The sequence below is a fragment of the Gambusia affinis genome, linkage group LG14 (assembly GCF_019740435.1).
Source record: "Gambusia affinis linkage group LG14, SWU_Gaff_1.0, whole genome shotgun sequence".
Taxonomy (NCBI): domain Eukaryota; kingdom Metazoa; phylum Chordata; class Actinopteri; order Cyprinodontiformes; family Poeciliidae; genus Gambusia; species Gambusia affinis.
In genome coordinates, this window is record NC_057881.1 from 26252029 (window position 1) to 26263575 (window position 11547).

The 11547-nt window shown below is 36.1% G+C and overlaps 1 protein-coding gene across 4 annotated transcripts in view; it reads right to left on the reverse strand.

The window, feature by feature from the left end:
* Positions 1-11547, reverse strand: part of thsd7aa (thrombospondin, type I, domain containing 7Aa) — an 84462-nt gene that overhangs the window by 21103 nt on the left and 51812 nt on the right. For 2 of the 4 annotated variants that reach the window (XM_044139118.1, XM_044139116.1), the window contains exons 7-13: positions 8881-9075; positions 6932-6970; positions 5178-5418; positions 3799-3914; positions 2732-2864; positions 2127-2230; positions 326-520 (exon numbers count right to left, since the gene is read on the reverse strand). In XM_044139118.1, coding sequence (XP_043995053.1) covers positions 326-520; positions 2127-2230; positions 2732-2864; positions 3799-3914; positions 5178-5418; positions 6932-6970; positions 8881-9075 — 1023 coding nt within the window. The remainder of the gene's footprint in view (positions 1-325; positions 521-2126; positions 2231-2731; positions 2865-3798; positions 3915-5177; positions 5419-6931; positions 6971-8880; positions 9076-11547) is intronic. The other 2 variants (XM_044139119.1, XM_044139117.1) reach the window with 1 other exon arrangement.

An 11547-nucleotide genomic window follows, 5' to 3' on the forward strand; every position in this document is an offset into this window, starting at 1 on the left:
CCACAGCACAGCTCAGTCCAGTTCTTTCTGTCAGTGTTTCAGTCCTATCCATGTCATCACTATTTAGGTTTTCTCAAACTTTTAAAATGCATGGTCTTCCTAATGTATAAACATTTAAATTAGAAGAAATATTTTAGAAGCATGTGTACGAGTCTCTCTAGTAAATCTGTTTTTTAGCAATTAAAAATTACTTTATAATCCCAACTGACCTAGATCAGAAAACATCTCATTAATTGTCAGGCATTAACAAAAAAAGATTATAAGTCTCATTTAAAATGTATAACTGTTAGGTTTCAGCTGTATGACACAAGTGTCTGGTACTGACCTACTAGTATCCTCTTGCGGGTCCTGACGCCCACACAGTCAGCTGTGCAGGTGGAAAACTTGGACCAGCTACTGAGCTGACAGTCATCTTGACATGGAAGATGGCAGAGCTGAGTGAGAGGAGGCATGGGGCTGGCAAGCTTGAGACAAACCTCAACGTCTGCCTGCCCACCGTCCAGCTTTCGGCAAGAAACGGCTGTGGGAACAAAATAAGCAGATTGAATGGATTATTTTCATCACTAATTTGTGTATTTTACAAAAATAAACATGAATGTAGTGAAAGGTAGAAAGCAAATATAGATCCAGTGCTAGTGGTCATCAGCACCGTAACGCCATTTTAGTGTTATCAAACATTTTACATTTTCATGTTTCAGTCAATTTGTAAGATAAACATGAACCATGTAAAGAATCTATTCAACTTAAACTAATAAAAGGTGAAATCAGATTTTATTCTAATCTCATCCAAATATCTTGGAACTGAAGAAAGTATTTAAAGAAGATAAGAATTTAAAATATCTGACTTTTTATGTCAAGTTTGTTTTTGTAATAAATGGACTGTGTATAAAATTGCAATTAAGCCTAATATGGTTCATTCTCAAGATTGATTAAACATTAAAGCAAAAGTTTAATTATTAATTATTATTTTCCCCCTTAGGTTTAGTTGTGAGTAAGTACCTAAGCTGGTTGAATAAAATATTTTAACTGTAAAGTTGAATTTGTTTTGTTAATAAACTCTTGTGTCTTTGAGAGATGTTGACTGTGTTCATTGCAGCTTTGTTTTCAGATAACACCAGTGCTGGATTTATAACATCATCTGTTATTTTAAAACCTCGGCCTTATCAGGCAGGAGACTGAACTCTGTCTATTTTCTCCATGGTAACAATGATATCTGGACTTGGTACTTTTGATCTAAATGAATAGTTTTATTGATTAATTGCCTTAGGCAAATATTATAATTATTCCTAGCCAAACCTGACTTCTACTAAAGCTCAAGACAATACTTGATTATTTTACAAGTGAGGAGCCAAATATCTTTTCCTTTAGGTGTAACATTTTTGCCCACAGTATGTTACAGTGAGTGTGGATGAAAAGCAAAGAGGTTTTACTGAAACTATTCTCGATCAAAGTATATTGTTACAAGTAATAGTGTACACAGATAAGAGCTTCTGCAGATGAAGGAGCAGGATGCTCATCACTGACATTTTATAATGTCTCAATATAACATTAGTAGAAGTCTTAGACATTCATTCACTAAGGGTGTGTGTTAGCTCATTTTGTGCATCATATGTCTCATTTCCAACTCAAATTAAATGTCAGTGAAAAAATCACGCACAGCCTGTCATTGTGCCTGATTCAAACAGTAAACTCATCCCTCTCATCAGGTATTTCTCCACAGGCGTTAGAAAGCAGCAGTTATCAAACTATTGCAGAAAAAGAATAATCTGGACCAGTTGCAGTTGCAGGATTACAGGCCAATCCTCAACCCTCCTTTTATCAGCAACATTACAACAGTTGAATATATTTCTAGCAAAAACCAACTGATTTAATATCTTTCAGCCTGGTTTCTGAAAGATATTAAATCAGTGCTGATATTGTCCTAGTCAAAGTGTTCAATGACAACCAAATCTGCACTGTGGAAGAACTTCAGTGCTGTAGCATTCAACAGCATTCAGCATTCAACAGGGCATATTACTGAAACTATAGACCTGTGCTGGACTCTCTGGTTCAGGTTTTGGCTGATTTGAGTCTAAGAGTGTTTTGTGTGTGTGTGCGCGCTCGTGTGTGTGCGTGGCCGCACTTACCTCGAAACTGTATGCCTGGACCGCAGGTCTCCTGAGCTCCAGGGGTGTCCTGTCGGACAGACCATGGAACAAGCTGACATCTACGCCACTTGTGGGTTTTCCATCTGCCAAAGGCCATTAGTAGAAAATAGATAATAGTAGAAGAAGAGATATATGTATTATTTAACTTGGTATCAAAAATCAGCATACTTATTCCTTCTTTAGCAATGCAAACTGGATAAACCTGACGCAAGCTGAGCAAGCTAAAATAAAATTAACTTGTAGCACAGATTAGCACATGTAAATTCAAAAAAAGAATAATTAAAAAACAATAGAAAAGACAATACAAGTCCTGGAAAGGTTCCCATTTAATGGTTCTATAATATTTAATAGTTAAGATTTGGGTGAAATTGGACTGGAACACTGAACCCGTAGAGCCACTCTTTTTGGTTCTGATTTAATCTGCACTGTCTGAGCTCAATGCACCACAATGTCAAGCATTTCATTTAATTCTTGTAAGTAAGGTATATGACTAAAATTGGTGACAATTTCACTAAAAATTTGTGTAGAGAGAATAAATAATCACAAACGTGACATAAGTAATGTTGGTAAGTCGGAGAATGTACCTGTAGCCTTGACAGACGGATGGTGCTTCACACTCTCTTTCCTGACTCAGAATCTCAGGACAGTCCTGTCCTCCATTAGCTGGTAACTGAATGATCATCCGCTTCCTATACTGCTTACTCTTTGACTTCTCACCTGAAGAGAACCACAGAAGAACATTTTATGTAAACAACATATGTTCTAGCATTTTAGCTTAATCTTTAATAAGGGTGAAAAATGCAAAAGTGCACCATTAGCATAAAAAAATTACATAAATACAAGTAAAGCAGATTGTCTACAGTCTACATTCTTCAACAGCTTCTCTGACTTCATATTTGCTTCTTTATAAATGACTTGATTTCACAGTGGAAATGAATTTATAGTGTGAATTAGGATATAAAAAAAATATTCAGTTCACTTTGTAAAGGAACTGAACTATGCTGCACTTTTAAATGACTGACTAGTTCAGACACAATTCTCATGTTTGGTTATTTAACCATCATACCTGCCCTGGGACACCATGATTCCACAGTTCTACAGACACGATTGGACTGACTGCATCGTTTTGCCTACAGATAAAGGTGTCCATGGTTGAACTACAAGGTGTCACCTACCTTTTGCGATGCTGTAAGAAATGAAGGCCATTCTGTTATCTACATGTTTACTGCATCACATCACAGTAAATAAACCAACAGAGGTCTGGGCATTCATGATGCAGAGCTATTTATAGAAGCCTGATGGATTAAAGGGCAGCACAGCTCTTATAAACTGATTGTGGGTTAAACGCATGGGGAGTGAGGAATGTGTAGATTATTCTACTGTGAAACATGTTAAGATTTAGACAAAAAACAATGTTCAGTACAAGGAGGAATGTTATATTAAAATAATGTGTTGATGAAGGGACCAGTGTTTGTTTTGTTATGATGCCTATTTGCTGCTCTACTAATATTTTACATCAACTACAGCATGAGTTGCAGCAGTTGTTTATTAGGGTATGCTTCATTACACCTGATCAAACTCCTTGTTATGACATGCCTCAATGTGGCTTATGCTGCATCTTGTAAAGAACTTTAATGTGCGCTATAGTTACCTGTTTGACACGCCGGGGGGCAGAGGCTCCAGTCGCTGTATGGGGTGACAGTACAGTCTCTTTTGCAGGGAAGCAGGCACGGCCTTACTGTGTCTGGACGGAGACTCTCTGGACACCTGGAAGAGTAGAATTGCTGTGACTAGTTCAGATACACCAAGAGCCTGTAAAAATTGGACAAACCCAAGATTTACTGAATTATGTCAAGCGTCACAATAACTATAAATTAATTTAAAAAAAATTTAAAATAGTCTGCAAGCCAAATAGAAAACACTAATAAAATCACTGTCACATCCATAAATATGTTCTACTATCTGATGTTTGCAGGTAGCAGGGCCCCTGATGTGGGCAGCAGTTAGGGCTCTCAGTAAAAGCAGCTCTTCATCTTTCTATTAATGTGTGAGTGTGTCCCAAGGCAGCAGACTCAGTAAGCTACAGCATGCATCGATTTAGGAGTCAGCACAGGCATAAAAAGCCAGATGAGTTTCCATACACAGCATGGAGGCTGAGAGGGCTCGCCTGAATAATGTGGCTCGGCTGCCAGAATAATGTTACTGTTGTGTTGAATAAATAAACAGATAATTCATGTTCCCAGCAGTTGCCTCCAGGAAGGAAAAGAGAAGCAGATGCTTAAAACTGTTGATGAAAAGCTCCGCAGCTCATCTGTCTATCAGCAAACAGCTACCAAACACATTAACCTTTAGACTACACAGCAAAATGAGAAATATGCAAAATATGGCAGCAAACCAAAGCTGTTCTTTCGTTTAAATAAAATAAGTCCTCACATTATAAAAACATGTATTTATGAATATATTTGTTTCATGTGCAAACAAAAGCTTAGCATAAATCAAACCAGACATTAGTACTTTCAACTAACACCAGTTAGCCACAATGTCAATGAATTCACACCCTTGGAAAACGATAAAAAATCTTGACATGCTTAAAACAGCTGATGTTTTGTATTTTGTCTGAAAATTGTTGAAAGACTTGCATCTAAAAAGCTTTAGATGTGTTTTTCCCTTTTTGTCAGTCTTCATTGTATTATATTGTACACAACATTCTTTTAACTATGATCAACATTTGAAAATTACTTTTGCACAGACTCAGATTATCGTTGTCTGATATTAAAGGTGTGTTTGATGATCTGAAGCATTCAAGTTTGACAAAAAATATATGTTAAAAAATATCTTTTTTACTGAAAGCTTCTTATTTTGTCCACCCATCCATTATCTTATCCACTTATCCCTGAGGTCATGAGGGGTGCTGATTACTATCTCCAGTGGTCAAAGGTCAAGAGGCAGATCACCTTGAACAGGTTGCCAGTCCATTGCGGACTTATTTTGTCACCTGCTGTATTTCTTATGAATGATGAGAAATCTTACTTTTTAGGAGGAACTTGGCCCACATTGACCCGGACACAAATGACTTTGCGGGTTTGCATTCCCACTGAACATGAGATGTCATCACCGCGCGTTCTCCCCAAAGACGTGTTAGTGTTTGGACCTGAAGAGTCCTCGATGCATTGCCCCCAGGAACCCGTTTGCCAGTGATACACAGTGCATGGATGCTCATTGCAGTTCCTCGTCTCTTGCAGTGCACTGACATTGGGACACTGGAGTCCTCCTGAAGTACATAAAAAACAAAGAGCAATATTAGATTTGGTAGAAATATTTAAAAAATACCTGGCTTCATCCGTTTTGGCAGCATGTATACTTTTGAATATTAAAGGATGAAGAAGATAAAACTGAAGGAGAGTTTGAAGCTTGCTTGTATTGCTTTAACTCTAATTTGACATTGAGCAGAAATAAGTGTATTGAACTGCAGAAACATATGCATTTAGCATGCACCCCTTCTATGATCTTGGTCTACTTTTATTACTATCAATTCATTTGTCATCTTAACTTTTTTGGATTTCACAGGCAGAGAAAGAAAAATGTCTTTTAGCCCAAATAATGGTCATAACCTAAAACATTGTTTTGAAAGTCTGTTCTAAAGATCTTACAACATATTTCAACATAAGTATATTTGTTTTTTAAGTGTTAATTTTATAGACAATGGCTATGTTGACGCTGCAGATTTGAACGACTGCTTATTATAGAAGAAATTAATTCTGGATGTTTAATCCACAGTTTACATAAAATGTTTCTTCTTCAAACCTCCTCCTGTGCAAAGTTCTGTCACATTTCAAATGATTTGAAACTGAAATAAGATAACAGTTCAGACTTTGCTCACTTTGAATATCAAAAATGTAAAATAGTTCATTCATTTTTAAAATTCATTTTATTCTTTGTGTTAAATTGTTTTCTGTAGATTTTTTTTTAGCTCTGCTCAGTTTATTTTGATAAACTTTTTTAGATGAGTGTTAGTCATTTTCACCATGGTTTACAGTCAAGTTCAGTTCTCTCTGAGGTAATAAATCTCCTTCTCTCTGTCTCTCTCTCTTTGCTCTCTTTCAGTTTGCTCTCTCAGCATTTTCCCTGCTTGTGCTCTTTTGACATTAGTGTCATCATGACACAATCAAATAACTATGTTACTTTCAATTGTCATAAAAATTCTGTATATATAATACATGACTTAGAAATTTGAAGCCTTGAAGTTGACCTTTGTTTCTTTAAGAAGTTCCTTCCCTTTCTGACCTGCTACCTTCAGCATATTACCAAAATGTTCTGTCACATTATCCATTATCCCATTTACTACCATTTACTACCATTTACTACCATTTACTACCATTCTAAGGAGCTTTGGAATGAGAAATAGTTGACACTCATTGTTACTTTAGAGACGTTATATCACTTTCCCCAGCAACCCAGAGAATTAGTAGATGTGAAGGTTTCATTGGTGATCAGTTGCTTTCACCTGTTAGTTCTGGATTTTAAGTGAGTAAAAAGGACTGAAAGGATAACATTTTTACATGAAAAGGGAATCTATTGTGGCAGGAAACTACCCTATAGCTAAAACATCAACAAGAATCACATCTGGTGCCTAGAATAATCAAATATAAATATACCAAATACTGGCCGGACCAGCGACAGTAGAGAAGGACCTTGAACAAAAGAAAAGAAATCTGTATATCCAAAGCACACCATCTCTTTTTTATACGGCCATAAAGTAAGTTCTAGGAAAAGTAAATTCTTACCCTGCATCACAGAAACCCATGCCACAACCTTAGCAGTCACTGTATAATGAAACACAAGCAACAATTTATGACTATCAGCTCTCCATATGATCTCACCAAATGCCTAAAGAAATCTAAAAAAGGTTGACCATTCGAAAAATTAGAATAAACAAATTTCAAAAAAAGAATACAATTAATGCTTGTTTTGGTTATTTATGGGCTGTTTTGATTTTGATGCATCATTAAGCCAAAATAAAGTTGGACTTTTATTATGGACTATGAAACAGCCTGTGGTTTAAACCAATCAACTGTGTAAGCAGATATTATATTATATTATATTATATTATATTATATTATATTATATTATATTATATTATATTATATTATATTATATTATATTATATTATATTATATTATATTATATTATATTATATTATTAATATTATTTTGGTGTCTCTCTGATGTTATCAGGTTATATTCCAGTGATCCTACTACACCTCTTTAAGTTTCCTGGTGTGTTCACTGTTCACTGTTCTTACAGCAGGAAGTTTGTTGTTTGTATTCAAGTCTGCTGAATAGTAACAGAAACTTTTGTAACTTGAGTTTAGTAGATCCAAAAATGAACAACTTGATGTTCTAACTCATTTACTCGTAAGTACACATTTGTCTGTCATTTATTTTGAGGTTTTTTTTATTTTGAACAGTTTAAAGGCTGAGTTATAATTTTGGCAGTATTAAAATTAATGTTTAGTCATAATCTGAATTGAAAATGAACTGTTATGTAAGACCAAAAATGTTTGTGAAACCTTTACTATCCATCTGTAGGATTTTTGGGTGTAGTAAAAGTGTAAGACACTCTTATTCATCAGCACATGATGCACACCTTTGGTCATGAAGCAGAAACTATCTACAGTTTTCTTCTAATTCTCCAGCTCTACTGCAAATTTTACTGGATTATCAACCAGCATTTTATTTAGAGAGGATTCTTCAGGCATTTTCGAAACTTGCAAGGTATGTTATACTTGGGGATTACAATAAATTGCCCATATGAATTTAAAAAAAAAAAGGTCATAATGAATAAAGTTTTAAAACAACTAAAAATGTAAACAGTGGCTGATGAAGTGTATTTATTCTCACCTTTCTGACATGGAAATTATTGATCAATAATTTTGCACTCTGTGTGGCACTTCAGGATGAAATGGAGTAAAATGAAGGTGAAGTTGATCTGGCAACTGATGTGGATGAGAGAAGGATCCTGCTGGAGTTCCTTTCTCACCAGGCCACCATGTTGTGCTTGAGGTTCAGGTTGGAAAGACGTCTGGTGTGTTCTTTTGGCTAATCTATGTTGTGAATCTGAACTATCCTGTAAAGTATGGCGATTTCTTTGAAATTATTCAAATAGATTTGCATTATTATTGTTTGCATGGATCAATGTCAGACAGCATTGCAGTTCATCTATATTTGCATTTATAGTAGGTGTATGTCAATCTATCAGAGTTTCAAAACTATTTAGTAATTTGAGTAAAAGTACAAATATGTAACTACCTTTAAGGTGTCAGCTTTAAAAGACCATTTTTTTTATATTTGATGATGGCCGTTGTAGCGATGATTTCTGTTTCAGTTTTGTGGAATCGGTTTTTCCATTTTTACTGAATAGCTCTAGAAGCGATCTAAATTGTCTAAAAATGATGCATTCCAGTTAATTTAACTTAATTTTGATATTAAAATCTAACACATTTAAATAAGTATGAATAAATTCAGCATTTTAGTCCAACATAATTAATGGTTTTAGTTGCAACAAACTAAATAAAATGAATATTATACTTTTTTGATTAAATAAACTAAAATGGTTTGTTTTTCAAAACTTCAATTGTGCAATCGGTTTTCCTTAATCATTTCTGTAACTTATTGGGTTTTACAGTGATGGAGGACTGTCTTAATTCTGTTATGGAGGTCTGAGGAATTCCCACCTTCTCCTGCATTATGAGCAAGTATAGAACGCACTCGGGTCTGCTTCCCCTCTGTGTTTTTTCCAGAGCAGGTGTGGGAGCAAAATGACCAGGGAGTCCAAGGGCTTAGAGTGCAGTCCTTGGAGCAAGGCACCTCACAGATGGTTGGCATTGGAAGGATGGCATCCCGGCACAGCTGCTTCTCCACTTTTTCACCTGGATGAAAAATCAAAAACATGTTTTAGATATTACAAAGAGAATTCTCCACTTCAGATTTTCTCTCATTATTCTCCACTAATGATGGGAAATTAGTGGAGATTGTCAGCATCAGGATGTATGTTGGGTGGCTGACAGTATCCCATCAGTTTAGTGTTTTCATTTTGGAACAAATAAAAAAAAAATGCTAATGGACTGTTATTGTAACATGGAAAGTTTCAAGCAAAAGCTACAAAGTTTTATTTTTGGGGGGTTGGGGGGTGGGGAGTGCTTTTCTTGGTTATTGTACCTCTGATAAGATATTGCATCCATCTGAATAAGATTATGCTCTTTCAAATCTGAGTGTTGTTTTTTCATGCCATGACACAAATCACATGATTCTTCAGAAAAAAACAGTTTTAAAGTAGTTTTTATCTAACCCAAAGTCCACTGTTGCATGTTATGTCAGAGTAGTTAGGGGATGAAGCTTGAAAGTTTCAGATGCTGGGCAAGCTGATCGTCTGTTGTCTCTGGATGTCTGCAGGGACTGTAAGCTCTCTGAGCTGATGGAGAACATGGTGGTGTTGCTTGGCTTGGGTGAGGTTTCTTTCCTTTTTACACATCTGTTCTTGGCACACTGACCCCTCTGATCTGGACAAAGAAGGTGTGCTGGCTGGGGAGGCAGCACAGAATTTTATTGGCTTCCAGACAGAGTATGCACTTTTACTGGGTTTCACTCAAGGGGGACTCAGAGGCTGCAGTGACACAGTGGCAGAAAAATAACCGTTTTTTCTGCTATCATTTCAGATTTGGAGCGGGCAAAATGTGCTGCATTGTGTTGTGTTCATTCCAGCAACAGTGAAACAGGATGGTGCATTCTAGCATCTCAGATAAGCTTCTTTTTAACATGGACAATGTTTCTGGATTACTTTTTCTTGTGGACTCAGGTACACAGACGAGCATTACGCATGTTTCTGGCAGCTTAACATATGCACCCCTTTATGACACACTTAGAGGCAACAAAGGTGACCAACAGACTCAGTGAGCTCCCAAAGGGCACAAGTGATTGATGATTCCAAGAAGGTCCCGGCTAATACAGCACTTTTGGCCCACCCATCTCCAGCAGCTCCAGTGGTCCTCATGACAGTTTCCTCGGTTATGTGTTTGGGGCTGTGTGTGAACAATGGGTGGATGGTGCCTGCTAGCCTCACTTTTATCACACTTTAATCACTCACTTTCATCACTCAGTATCTCAAAGTTTCCTGCAATAAAAAGCTAAGGCCTTTTGTGGCAGGAAACTGTGTTGGCAGCTGACCTTACTAGTTCACACTAAAATGTAGGCTTTTATTTTGAAGGCTGGGGGAATGGAAATGTTGTGAGATAAAGGGAAGATAAGGTAACATTGTTTGTATTTTTCTGTTTGGAAGTCTTGTTGATTAAAAGCAAGACTGCAGATATCATTGTCTCTTACACAATGTGATTAAATCTATGATAGATGTTCTTGCAAACTTGTTAGAGGCCAGATTTAAATATTTAAACCATGCTGGACACCAGATGACCCAATCAATAAACATGTATTTTAGTTGCTGCCTATTTCTATTTAACATGCATTTCTTTTTTGTTTTATTTTTTTTAGAATTTTTTGTTAATATCATCAAATTAACATTAAAACTTTTTTACTATGGGTTTTTAAAAAACATATCATTAGACTTAGAAAATAATCTTTATTACCATCCAATTATAAAAGATGATATGGCCATGAAAGTATGTCTGTCAGTTTATTCTATATTATTTTACAGGTCACATCTATTAATAGGAGACTAGCTGCTGAGCTGCTATGTTCTGTATTGATCTTCATTGAAAAGCTGTCTTCACTCTTTTTGCGTCATTCATCAAATTGAATTGTAACTCATCCCTACTCTGAAATGCCTTATTGTTGAAAATCTCATTGTGAGTGGCTGGAAGATCCGCAACCACTGAATCCAATGGCATGACAAAGACCCCAAGGAAAACTCGGTCTATTTCCATCAGTAGGAGACAAGGAATCAATACCAGGCCAGTTAACAGCAGCTATATAAGATGATGTCTGTGGGAGAAAGGAAGAGCTGACAATCAAAGATGCATATAACTTTGACAGGGTTAATCAAAGACTTTCAATTTATTTAATAGAAAACATTGAAGTGTCTGTGTGACATTGATGGTTTCCGGGATGGCTTTTGTTCTTGATAATTAAAAACAGCACATATTCCCAATAGAGCTGGCCTGGATTCAGAGTGGTTGCTCTCCAACCCAAACGTCAGCTATTATTGACCTATTTTCATATTAGATTTCAGTATTAATGTAAGTTTGAAAATATTAAGAATTAAGAAAACATTGCAAAACTGTTATACTTTTGGAAACTTCTACACACTTCTTATGTTAAATACTGTTCTCCTGACCTAACAAATGTGGAGGATGAAGTGTTATGTTGTTTAGAATGAAGACCCCAGGTTC